The sequence below is a fragment of the Mastigoproctus giganteus genome, chromosome 5 (assembly GCF_048544385.1).
Source record: "Mastigoproctus giganteus isolate SK-2022 chromosome 5, ASM4854438v1, whole genome shotgun sequence".
NCBI classification, from domain to species: domain Eukaryota; kingdom Metazoa; phylum Arthropoda; class Arachnida; order Uropygi; family Thelyphonidae; genus Mastigoproctus; species Mastigoproctus giganteus.
The window spans coordinates 74581187-74595161 of NC_143579.1; the positions used below are offsets into that span (position 1 = coordinate 74581187).

A 13975-nucleotide genomic window follows, 5' to 3' on the forward strand; every position below is an offset into this window, starting at 1 on the left:
CTTTACAAACTGTATAAATAAGTTTGTAATTTTCTATACAAACTTATTAACGCGAACTTGGATTATCCGGCGCTTCTTGAAGCTGTCAGTTTTAATGCATTTCATTCTGGTACCGAAAATTCCTCGACGTTTTATTCAAGGATGTAGAGCGCTAGTTATGGACAATACAGTCCCTTAATTTGCATGATGTGGGAAGCTAACTCGACGCAGTGTAACTTCCTCAGAGTTGACTCCGCCTTCAAAAGTGCCCTTAAGTTATAAATGGGATACATTCATAAATACATGATATTTTTAGTATTGTTATTACCATTGTATTAAAACTAATCTTATTCTAAATTCTGTACTTTTAATAATTGAATATTTTTCTTGTATACTAATATTTATAAGCTGTTCAATTTCTGTATATTTAACAAAACCTATTCCTCACTATTGCTGTATTTCATTTTCATGTTTTACAATGTTACAAACATTTTTATCTGTAAGGTATAATCATTTCTTAATTGCCCTGTTTCTGTGCTTCTGACTAAATAGTTCTGTGTGTGTGTAAATAATTCTGGTGGCCAATTAGTGGGGTTCGTACGTCACCAGGTACATAATAAATAAATAAATAAATAAATAAATTCCTCTAGTGTGTTCTGGTGTCGATTTGCCTGTTTGCTGGTAGAAAAATCCGAGTTTCCGGGAATAAAAAAGCTGTGCAATCCTTGCCTAAAACCGATTAACTCAGTCACGCTGTAAGAAAAAAAAAAAAAAAAAAACCATAAAAATTCCTCTCGTCATTAACGGAATTCGAACCCGTGCACTTTCCGCGGGATGGAGGCGAATGGTACTTATATGCAGCGTGTTACCCGTGAGGGTAGTTTCAAAATAAATTGCATTTTTGACGATTTGTTTTGTTTCAAAGCGTGTACTTGTTGATAAAACTTTAATAGTTGTATTGTACGTGATGTTTATGAAGTCCTTTCCCGCCCTGTCTTGATTGCTTATTAGAAAAATATGGTGGACATGAGATTTGATTGTCGTTAAGGATCGGTAAAAATTTTGCCTTTCTGTTTTTTATAAGTTAATCAGTTTGGCCTCCAGTTGCTAAAATTAAAAACTCGAGATTTTTTAAACAAAAAAAAATTAGTTCAAAATTTTATTGGCAGTAGGACTAGATAGAACGCTTCACGCTGTAGCCTTAACTTATTTACCAAGTTCAGTCAAGTTCGTTTTAAAATGTTGCCTAAAGATGAATTTAATAAAACTTTATTAGAATAGTGATAGTAGTATTGTAAATGTCTCAAGCCCTCCTGGTTCTAGAACCGTATTAATATTATAAGACATTTCGAAGAAGGATACCTAACTCTTAAGCCTCGACGTGGTCGTTTGTCAGCATCACGTGAAGTGATTCAAAGAATTGACGAGGTGCAACAACTCTTTCAGATTTGAAAGATGCAATCCGTCGGAAGGTAGTGAGCAGTCGAGCGAAAATTTTGAAATCAGCTATGAAAAACACAGTGCCCTGTCTTGATTGCTTATTAGAAAAATATGGTGGACATGAGATTTGATTGTCGTTAAGGATCGGTAAAAATTTTGCCTTTCTGTTTTTTATAAGTTAATCAGTTTGGCCTCCAGTTGCTAAAATTTCGAACTAATTTTTATTGTTTTAAAAAATCTCACATATACTGGATTACAATCCAAAAGAAAAAAAAAAAAAAAAACGCTTTTTGATACGTCCTATAGTAGTTTTCGAGTTATTAATTTTTAAAAGTGGGAAAGGATTTTATAACCCATTCTGTACATTTTAAAAACTTAATGAAAAATAACTCATGGTATGGTATGGTATTATTTACAGACTGCTTTCCTGTTAATGATAACCACTTGAATTATCATTTTTCAAATAAGTAGCAAAGCATGTACAGTTCAACTTTTACGTAGAGTAACTTTAGAAACTATGAATTATAAAGCTTTACAAATTTTCATCCCGAATATTTTACTGATTTGGGAAAAAACAGTGTTATGAAAGGAAAGAAAATTAAAATTAAAAAGTATAAAAAACTGATGGTCGCCAAGTATGAAAAATGTTATATTGTAGTCGGTGGTAGGTGACTTTCATCAACCGGTGAAATACCACCACTTTGCTTATTGGAGGCTTGAAGTGGTGAAACCCATGTTTAGTCTCTAGAGCAAAGTTTCCGGCATCCCCCTCCCCCCATACGTCTCCTTCAACCCATGCTTTTTTAACCCAAGCACGGTACTAAGTACTATAGGTTCTAATACCTCTCGTGTTTGGGGTTCACATAAAAAAAAAAAAAAAAAAAAAAGAACAGTACGTTCTTCACGCATGAAATCCTATGTCTTAGTTTTCACTGTTTCATATGTTTATTGGGTCATTTGCAGGTAGGTCATGACACTAGGATTTCTGAGTTTCTATATATTGTTTGTCTCGCTACAATTAATTTTGGTCAATAGCAGTGGTAGAAAACGTGTCTCTTTTCTTATGTTAATATCAGCAGTAGGCCACGTACCCTGTGAGGCGTGTGTGTCTTTATTTGCGTGTCTCGCTTGGTCAGCGGTGAAGGCAACTCCGTTTCAGTGTGATGTTACTCTTCTCTTGCCAGCGTGACCTTGATGTTTGATGATGGGAACTATAGGAAGTTGAAATCACATCTCAGCACTTTACTACCACATGATAAAGAATTATTTATTTCAGTAATCTGAATTTGCTAACATGCTTACCTAAACGTCTAGATCACCTCTGTTTATCTTTTTTTCTTCGTCTTCTTTTTGCGAGATTGCCTGCTGCCAACTAAAAACCTTATTCCCCGATTACTCAATAAATCTTAAGATTCCATAACTTACTACTGATTTTGCATTATACTTAATAAATAAATAGATTTAAAATTAATGAAATTTTATATATATTTTTTACATTATTGGATGCTAACAGTTACAATGAATAAACAGTATTACTTACCCTTCTGAAATTAAGAATATCAAAGATGTGCGATAATAGTTTTGGCAAGAACTTTCCTTCTTCTTTTGTTGGTTCCTGCATTTCGTGGCTTTCATCTCTAGAGGGCTGTAATTCGTGACCAGAAGGTGAAGTTATAGTGTTTGGAACATCTTCCGGATCGTTCTCGGCCCACCTGAGAGCATTCGAAACATTGATTAGGATGAGTATCCATATTAATAAGATTTCCCTTGGCAGCATCGGAATGAAACCTTTGGTTTATCAGTTCGCTGAGTTAGGAGCTAAGATTTGATGTTTCCGAAGATCTGCAATGAAAAGCAAATACGTTATAAATAAGTATACTATATAATACGTTATAAATAAGTATACTATAAGTGACCTGAATATTTTACTTTTATAGTTAAATATTATAAATTCAGAGCTAACGTCACACAGCAATTAGTCAAGCAAGTTTTGTGTGGAGCAGAAGTTCGGATGGTGCGACCCATATCCAGGAAAAGGCTGCAATTAGGATTTTCTCCATTCGTTGTATTACCGTTGCAGTTTATAGACTAGGAAAAGAAATATTCGACCTTCGAATATGGAACAAATTCTGTTAACGAAGTCTGTGCGTCTATGCCGCACTGTTAAATTTCTGCCCTACCAAATACTCATTTACATCCAAAATATGGATGTAAGTGAGTATTTCGCCCGGTTTGTCGCAGATTTTTTATGTAACTCCAAATACGAAAGGTTATTTATAGCCATAGTGCTCTAGTACTGCGATTTGTTTAAGAAGTCAGAAAGAACCTCTTGACATTGCACTTGAATTTCTATACTTTGTGATTTTTGAAATATATAAGGATAAAGGCGATCCCAAATAACAGAAATTGAGGAAATAAATCTGGCTTGGATGCAAGAGGTCGAATTATAGCTGTTAATTCAGCAAAAATAGTGTCCCTGAGAATACCTGTAGAGAAGGCATGTAGCAGAAAATTAACGTGTAAAAATAGATATGAGGAGGTGGGAAAGGAATCTCTCCAGAGGCTAGAGCTATATTCCATTGTAGCATACGGATTTCTGATTTGTATTATAGAGTTAGAAGCTGCATACAGGGTGTCTCAAAAATATTGGTACAGGCGTTTAGGGGAGGTAGGTAACATCTAAAGGAATGTGAATCGCATAGGAACCCATAACCGGAAACGTCATCGTAAGTCGTTAGACGGCGTGGTAGCCGCCGCACGAAGACCATGCATCGATATACGAACTGTGAGCTGTCAGACATGCACCTAGTGTATGGATTAGCAGAGGGCAATGGACGAGCCGCTCAACGAATTTATGGAGAACGCTTCCCAGACTGACATGTACCGGACCACCGTTTGTTTGCACGTGTGCATCAAAATTTGTGCGATTATGGGTCATTTAGAGGTAACACGAGTAGTGCGAGCAGACCACGTTCGACATGAACTCCCACAATGGAAGAAAGTGTGTTGAATGCCGTCCAGAATAATCCTCCTACCAGCACACGTGCCGTTGCCTCTGCCTTAGGAGTGTCTCGTTGCAGTGTACAGCGTGTCTGGCACGACGATTCCTTACACTCCTTTCATCTCCAAAGGGTTCAGTTACTGCTCCCCCAAGATCATCCTGCACGTGTGGCTTTTGCGCAGTGGTTTCTCCAAGAAAGTGTTCAAGACTTGAATTTTCCAGTCTATGTTTTGTTCACGGATGAGGTTTATTTCATTCGGGAAGGCTTATTCAATCAGCACAATGCTCATGTGTGGGCTCACGACAACCAAGACGGTGTGCGCCCCCATGCGGCACAACATCGCTTCGCAATAAATGTGTGGGCAGGTATGGTCGGTGACTGCTTAGTCGGCCCATACCTGTTACCATCCCGCATGAACTCCGCTAAATATCGGATCTTTCTTTAACAAGTTCTACCAGGGTTACTTGACGATGTTCCAGCAAATGTGAGACGCAACATGACGGGGCGCCTGCCCATTATGGAAGGTGTGTTCGTGACCATTTGAACAGGCGTTTTGGGCGTCGATGGATTGGCCGTAGTGGACCCGTTGCCTGGCCCCACGCTCACCTGATTTATCGAGCCTTGATTTCTTTCTGTGGGGGACTCTCAAATCTATCGTGTATGAATCGCCTGTGGAGACTGAAAAAGATCTCGTGGCGAGACTCGTCTGCGCTGCTGCAACTGTCAAAGAAACTCCAGGTGTGTTCGACCGTGTCCGCCAATCCATGCTGCGTCGGTGTCACGCATGCATCGCGTCTCATGGTGGAACCTTCGAGCATCTGTTGTAACATCATGAAATGCATCCATCTCGTACTCCATTGTTAATATTATGTCAAATAAATGTTTGCCACTAATTACTGTCTTGTGTCATTTCTGCTTGTTGTGCCTCTGCTACTACTTTCCCGTGACGTTTCCGGTTATGGGTTCCTATGCGATTCACATTCCTTTAGATGTTACCTACCTCCCCTAAACGTTTGTATCAATATTTTTGAGACACCTTGTAGAAGCAAAACAGAACGACAAGAAGTGGATGATTAACAGAACGTTGAAGTATTTCATAATTACTTAAAAAGTTAGATGACAGGGAGCCATGTAACGAGTTTACTTTATGAATATTCATCTAACTGAATATTCAGAAAGCAAACCAGAAGATGAAATCATGCTTAGGTCTTTATGGTAAACTCTATCGAAAGCCTTAGATAAGCTACACTGAATCAAAAGTTTTGCAACGAGAACATTAAGCTATCAAGAAAAATACACAAATAATGGCCTGTCTCGCATCAGTGCATCCGCCTCTCTTCTTGCAATCTACAGAAAAAGAAAACGTAATCAGATGCGTTATATGCGTTATATTACATTAGGGGTGAGTGGTGCCATTGTCAAGGAATGCTTCCTAACATGTGTATTTGACACACAGAACACCTTTTTATAATTTCGAATAATATAAGAGAGCAAACAGGGACAGCGGTCAGCACTAGAGAAGGGGTGCCATTTGCGAATAGGCGTGAAAGGGTTGCTGAGGGAAAGAACAATAGGACTGAAACTGGATTATGATGCGTCTCTTTTGACCTAAACCACCGTTAGGAAGTAAACAGGAAATTAGTGGACGTCTAGTGTTCGCATCAAAAGAAAACAGCGTCAGGGTGGCTGATATTTTGGTAAGTTCGATATATTTAGCAGAGAAAGTGTGAACACCAAACATGAAAGGGCCATACTGCCGTGTAAAAAAAAAAAATAATAAATTTCTAGAGAAGAGCTGATTTATGCGCTAGGGAGATGGCTGTGGTGAGATGTTTTAGCAAATAGGAAGGAATGAAAAATTAAGCAGAATATGAGAATTGGTTACGAGTCCTTGGGGGAGGTGTTCCAAACTTGAGGGAAAAAGAAAAGTTCTGTGGGTGGAATAATTTGAGCAAGTGTGCAATCGGTATCTCACTTCTGTGTGGTCTAAGGGGAGAAGGTCGTGAGTTTGTGGGTTGAAGTGGAAGTAGATTTTTTGGTGGTTGGAGTTCACATCTCCTGGTAGCAAGATGAAGAATAAAAAAAATTGGCGAGAGAAAGGGGTAATGAGGCGTAGAAGACGCGAGTAACTGCGGACTGAAAGAGGTAATGTTTTTTTGGAGGTATGGAAGAGTGGGAAACGTGCGTTGAAAGTTGTGCAGATAAGTGAGCCAAGAAGAGAAAGAAAGCCTGGTCCGGCATCGGAGGGTAGTGATAGGGTAATCGGCGTCCCTAGCAACGAAATCGCAAAATGTACCTCCGAAGTTTTGTCGTGTAAGAGCCTACACTTGTGTCTAGGGTACAGCCCGTTCAGAAATAGTCAGTTGTGCAGATATGTGAGCCAAGAAGAAAAAAAAAGTCTTGTCCGGCATCGGAAGGCAGTTATAGGGTGATCGGCGTCTCTGGCAACGTAATTGCAAGCTGTACCTCCGAAGTTTTGTCGTGTAAGAGTCTTGGGTCCGGCCCGTTGAGAAATTGCCAGTTGTGCGGATATGTGAGCCAAGAAAAGAAAGAAAACCTGTCTGCCACTAAGGAAAGTAGAGTGCCCAAGAAATGGAAGAAAGCCTGTCCGCCACTAAGCAAAGCAGAGTGCCCAAGAAATGGAAGCAACTCTGTCCGCCACTAAGGAAAGCCGAAGTTTTGTCGTGTTAGGGTCTAGGGTCCTGCCCGTTGAGAAATGCCAGTTGTGCAGATATGTGAGCCAAGAAAAGAAAGAAAGCTAGTCTGCCACGAAGGAAGCCTGAACGCAAGGAAATTGGAAGAATCCTGAACTCAAGGTCTCATAACCTAGCTCTGTAAGGAATTGAGTGATAGCCCTTTTAAAAAAAGAATATTCCCTGTTGTATTAGGCAAGTTAGTTACTAAGGTTGGGATAATTTGTTATGAATATTAATGATTATGAAATAACGTAGGGGTAGTAAGGTGGATGGCTAAGATGATAACTAGAGCGTAATTAAGGTAGAATAAGCGATTTATAGTGAACATTAATAAGAGTTGAAATGAGTTTTACTGATGTAAGTGATAAAAATTGGTAATGGCAGAGAATGATTGAGTAATCATTGATGATTCATAAGATACAACTGATACAAACTGATGTTAATAATTTGTAAATTGAGAATAGTTGATGAGGGAGAGATAGTGTATTGTACTAGTATGGTTCATATACGTATATGGAAATTGGTATGCATGTATGTAATTATTTGTTCTTTTTTAATGTAAATGCTGTATATAATGTTCATTAAAGGTTTGAGAGTTTTATTGAAAAAATATGTATTTAATGTTCTGCTAATACACGCTTTACACACCCTGGAATCTAGAATTTTCTGTGAATTGCAGTTAGATTTGCCTTTTGTAGGCTGTTTGAGACCTCAGTAGGGTGGAGGTCTCAGAAAAATGGAAGCAAAAGCAGAACCCCCACAACCGACTAACTCAGCCATGCTAAGAAAAGGCCTATAAAAATTCTTCTGACGGGACTCGAACTCAGTTCTTTTTAACCGTTAGGGAAGGACATATACTATACAATAAAGATTCTACTACTGATATTCCAAATACAATACATTTTGAGCTAAACCAATATTTCTCAACCTTTTTTTAATTATCGCCCCCTAAAGGGCTTTTTTAGACAATTTTTTTTCCTAATCTACCCCCATGAAAATTTAAACAAGAAAATATGTTATACTGTACTTACTCTTTTTATTCAATGGGATTCCTGATTGGCTGTTGGATTTTTTTTTTTTTTTTTTGTGCAAAAGCAACTTTGGCCATATTGCGCTTATCTATTAGTATTATGCGATAATGACGTTGACGTTTCTTAATTATGGTATATATCTGGCTAAAATATCCTATTAATTTTAAATAAGTAAATATATTTTCAATGTTGCAGTTATTGCCTAGGATTTGTGATAAAGTCAGGGGGGGGGATTCCTGAGCCTGATGCTTCTTAGCTAAAAGTTTATTGTTCGATATGATGTTAGTAAGTTTATAATGTCTTCTCTTGAACATATATCAATTCTGTTTCTTTCCTTTGTTAATATTTTATTTACTGAACTAAACTCACTTTCAACTTATAAGACGTTGGAAAATAAAGTACTTTGGCCATTTCAGACCATCGTTGGATTAAGAAATTTAGTTGTTTTCGATCCCTACAACTCAGCCATTGTGTAAATTCAAAAATTCATTGAATTAAAATATAACGAAGAATTTGCATTCTTCGTTACATTTTAATTCAATGAGTTTTTGAATTTCTTCATTAGCAAACCCGGCAACACATCCAATTGAATATAATATGAATATAATTGAATGCATTGCTTCACTTCAAAAGAAAATAAATCTAAAAATCTATTTTTCATTTCACCTTTTAAAGAACACAAACGATCTGAATAATTCTTAAGATCACTCTCGGTGAAAGATTCACTGATTTCAGCTAACTCTTGCATACCATGAAATTTTTTCTCATTAAAAAAATTGCTTTCAAATATTTCCAGTTTTTGAGTGAAGGCTTTTAATGCGTGTTTGCAGTCTATCACCGTAATTAATTTCTCTTGAAGTTGAAGCGATACTTCATAGTTTTTTTTTTTTTAATTCCAATCCATATAGTATACTGTATGTTGTTTTTGTGTTTGCTGATCTCCTTTGGTAAATCTGTGTCTCCTTCGCTTCTAAAAATCTAATTATCATATCAAAAAAGGTTTACAAATCTTGTTAGACAGTTTCCTATAGAAATCCATCTGACTTCTGTATGTAAACGAAGCCTCTCACACACGGTTCTTCATTATCAACATAAAATGTTCTGAAAAGGAGTTCATATTTGCTATGTGAGTTTATTTTATTGATGGTTTTAATAACTATGCTGAGCGATTGATAAAGAACTGGACTAATATTTTTTTGCAACCAGATGATGGCGGTGCACAATGTAGTGTATTGCAAGAACTTCGGGACATATTTCCATTAGATGGGCTATAAAACCTTTGTCTTCCAACCATGGAGGTAGCACCGTCAGTGGAAATGGTACTTGTTTTTCATCGAACTGTGCTTTTACAGCAGCAAAAACGGATGCTCCAGTACAGTCAGTTTCTATAGATTTTGCAAACAACATATCTTTTTGCAATTTGCAATCATCAGTGAAATAACGAACGTATTCCATTAGAAAGTCCTTATTGACAGTAACTGTGGATTCATCAGTCTGAATAGAAAATTTTCCCGTTTTTTGTTTGTCAATTTTCTGCTCTTCAATTTTAACTGACATCTCATCGATCTCTTCGAATTGAATAGTTGCTCAATGGCAATGCGTTTAAAATATTGGAAGGATTTTGATGCATCACTGTTGAAATTACAGTGATGCATCAAAAATATTTTCGCCCCCTTTCGATTACTATTCTCTAATGCGAGTAGTATAACATTCTCAGCAACTGTATAAGCACTACCAGTTTTTGCAGTGATTTCTGCAATTTTATAAGACGCAATCAATCCATCGTCATTTGTTTGTGTGTTCTTAAATAAGGAAGTTACAGTGTTACGTTGCTCAAAATTTTGTTTTAAAATTTTAAAACATTCGATGTGTTTACCAACTTTATCAAGATGCTTCCTTTTTAAGTGATCTAAAAGTCTTGATGGTTTCATAGCCTCATTTTAAAAAGAACTATTACACATAAGACACATAGGCTGTCCTGAGTCAAATGGGCTTTCAATAAAACCATAAGCTAATTCATCCAGATACTGTCGACACTTTTTCTTTTCAGCAATTGACACGATTGTTGATGGGTTGAATAACTACAAAGAATTAAATAATAAAATATAAACTATTTTTATTTAACTCTCATAGCCCATGTCACTCAGAAAAGTACTGTGGATCAAAAATAAACAACTTCCAAAAGGAAACAATAAATCAATACTAATTGTCGCTTAGAAAGCAGAAAAATAGAGTTGAACTTTGGAGGGCCACAAACCATTGTAATGCCCATGATTTTTTCGCCCCCAAAAACAACCAATTTTCGCCCCCTTGCAAGCGATTTCGCTCCCGTTGAGAACCCGTGAGCTAAACAAACAAGATCTGTTTGTGAGTGGGTCGAGGAACATGATGTATTCAGTCACGTACTTTGGCCCAGCATCCAAATCTGAACCCTATTTAAAAATCTATGGGACGCATTACAGTGCGATATGCGGGCATGCATTTCACTCACTAAGGGAACCAGTGGAATTATTGTTACAACAATTGTTTAAAATTCCACTATGCCTTTCGACGACTGTGTCCATCTACATCAGGCCTGGGCAGACTTTTTGGCTGAAGGGCCACATTAGGAATTCAAAAAGAAGGCGGGCCGCAAGTAAAATACTATTTTTAGATATATATTATTTGTTATCATGAAGAAATATAACATAAAAAAAATTATTCTCTAACAACCAAGAATTTAATGAGATGAATGGAACTGTTTTACATCTTTTAACGTTTTTTTTTTTAAATTTCGGGTGTTAATTTTGTAGTTGAGTTTCTTAAAACTGCTTGTAAATGTTCATCGGTGATGCTTGATCGTAAAGAATTTTTATTTAGATTCAATATGGAAAATGTTTGTTCACATATGTAGGTTGATTCAAAAATAACCAACATATTTCGGGAAAAATCTTTATGTTCGTCGAATTTGTCCGAATTTGTTCAGAGTTGTAAATTTACAGATTTCCTTACGACAGTGCAATTCCCTTAAATCGGTATCACACTGCAAATTTATAATCTGAAGTTGTAGTTCACTCGGTGCACTATCAACTTATACTGAAAATGGGTCGCGCACTATTGCCAAACTTGTCTCAATTTTTCGGAAGTCGCCAAATCTTTGTGAAAAGTAGTCATTCAAAGCATTCATAATTTCACAATATTTTTCAAATTTATTTTCTGGAATCTTCAGGAACTTCATGGTTGAAAAGTGGTCTACCTTGTTAATCAATAAATGTCGAAGGAACAACTGAAATCCATTCAAACTTTTTACCATATCATGGGCGTATAAATTTTTCCCTTGTAACATGGTGTTGAAAGTATTTAAGTGTGTCACGATGTCCAGGGCAAACGCAAAATCACAAATCCAGTTATTATCAGTTAATTCGGGAAAGTCCATAATATTTTTCAGTTTTAAAAATAGAACGAAGTCTTCTTTATGATCTCATACTCGTCGAAGAACTTTTCTTAAGCTAAGCCATCGAATTTGGCTATGATAAGGAAGATCTGTATACTCGGATTCAATATCTTGAAGAAATTAACGAATTGTCTGTATTTCAGGCCCCTCGATCGTATTAAATTTACTAGTTTAATAATACAAGATGTGACATGTTCAACTTTTAACACATTTTTACATAATACTTGTCGATGTATAATACAATGAATTGTAATTAAATTATAATCAGGATAAATTTTACAAATAAATTTTATCCTGAATTTTCTTTAACACTCCAACATTTTTACCTGTCAAACTTGGTGCTCCGTCAGTTGTTACGCTTACCATTTTGTTCCCTTGTAAATTATATCTTGATAAGCATTTTTCAACTTTTTCAAATATATCAGCCCGTTGTTTGGTCTTTAACAGATTCCATTGAAAGAAGCTCTTCAATAATTTCAAAATTAGAGGTACATCCACGTATGAAAATTAATAACTGCTCAGTATTCTTTTGGTCGTTACTTTCGTCGAGAGCTATCGAGTACCATGGTATGTATTCTAATACTGATAATAATTGCTCATTCAAATTTGTATCGATACATTCAATTCTTCTTACTACGGTTCGCCGAGATAAACTTATATTCTCAAATTTGTGTTTAATGTCAGGACATATAATTCCACAAGCTTCAGTCATACATTCTTTAATATGGTCTCCATCACAAAAAGGCTTGTTGCTTTTTGCAATTATATGAGAAATAACAAAACTTGCCTCTACAGTAGCTTCTTGTTCCTTAGTTAGCCGCGTAAACACATTTTGTTGTCTAGATAAATTTTGAATCAATCTATCAGCAGTTTTCTTTCTCGCTTCCGGAGTTAAATTGGCACCATATTCGGAATGTTTAGTAGTGAAATGTCTTTTAATATTGTACTCTTTCAACACTGAGACACTCTCCCGGCAGATGAGACAAATAGTCACGTTATTTATGTTAGCAAAAAAATATTTTGTGTTCCACTCTTCATTGAAGACACGATGCTCTCGTTGAATTTTTCGTTTTTTATTCATTTTTAAAAGGGCGTAAATATTATTTTTATCGCTGCTGGCACCAAGATGATAACCGAAGATAACGCAAAAAAACTAACTGCGGGATAACCGTCAGAGAAAACAGATTGGGACTGGGGCCAGTCAGCAGTCCTATCCTATTACTCCGCCACCGCAGCAGAGCCGTTGTCGTCATCACCGGTTGTCTGTTACCGTAGTTTCGCGCGGTTAGTTTATAATCGCAAATTATACCGTTATAAAAGCGCCCTTTGGCTCGCTCCGGTTCGCGCACAATTTCAATTTCTATCTCAATTTGAAAAATACAGAGATGAAAAAACAATTTATAAGTCGACAAATTCTATAATGTATTACATAATCAAATTTATTTTTCAAAAAGGCGTCGCAAAAGGCATAAAATAAGTAAACTTTTTTCGAAAATACAATTAAAGCTCGCGGGCCATGGTTTGCCCGGGCCTGATCTGCATGGAATTCAAGCTGTAATTTAGGCGCATTGAAGTCTTATACGATAGTGGACTTCGGTTTCAAATAATTTGGCCATGAAATGAGTACCTGGAAAGAAAACGTAGTAGTGGGGAAAACAGCCCTGAATTGTTCAATAAGCATAATGTGGCTTTCACATTAGTTTTACAGCATTCGATATCCATGTAATGTACATAACAGTACAGCTAAAAATCAACAAAACAGCATTTCGTACGAAACCAGTAACCAACTTCAAGCTGAAGAGATATGGAAGGAGATATAACAGAACTGGATTACCAAAGCATTCGCCGTTGGATGCTGGATACTGAATATAACGTGCACTACGGCCAAAGATGTTAATGCACCTAAAACGGAAAAAAACTGAATATAACATGTCCACTGAAATACAAGAAACATTTCATTGCTAGAACAGTTGATAAAGAAAAATCAGTCCAATAAATACTAAATGCTCTACGAAGTACTCTATAAGATCAAATGAAATTCCAGCTTTCATCATTAAAATATCGAATATATACATTGTCCGCCTCTGTACAATCCTCGCATGTAACACAGTGTTATAATCACCGTTCTCACAAACCGGGTGAAAAAAAGTCTCGAGTTCGAATCCATCAGTGACCCGAGGAGGTAGTCGATCTCATGCGAAAGTTACAAGGTTGTTTTTTTTTTTCTGTCGAAGACTCGAGTGTTTCGTCCAACAAAAACAAACCAACCGAAAAATGCACATAATATACTAAAGCCTCATAGCCTTGCTAGGGATTTGACACACGCACACATAACCATTGCCCTCGTAGGCAGGACAGTGCATATAAGCACCATCCTCTCCACATCGGGTGAAA

At 36.7% G+C, this 13975-nt stretch overlaps 2 protein-coding genes across 2 annotated transcripts in view; one reads left to right on the top strand and one right to left on the bottom strand.

Annotated features, from left to right (window-relative positions):
* LOC150085495 (sphingomyelin phosphodiesterase-like) overlaps nucleotides 1-13975 on the bottom strand; it is a 78685-nt gene that overhangs the window by 61734 nt on the left and 2976 nt on the right. Inside the window, exons 3-4 of the mRNA XM_090374577.1 lie at nucleotides 13370-13483; nucleotides 2960-3131 (exon numbers count right to left, since the gene is read on the bottom strand). Of these exons, the coding sequence (XP_090230703.1) occupies nucleotides 2960-3131; nucleotides 13370-13483 (286 nt within the window). The remainder of the gene's footprint in view (nucleotides 1-2959; nucleotides 3132-13369; nucleotides 13484-13975) is intronic.
* LOC150085496 (protein tyrosine phosphatase type IVA 1-like) overlaps nucleotides 1-13975 on the top strand; it is a 170263-nt gene that overhangs the window by 55915 nt on the left and 100373 nt on the right. The gene's annotated exons all lie outside the window — the stretch shown is intronic.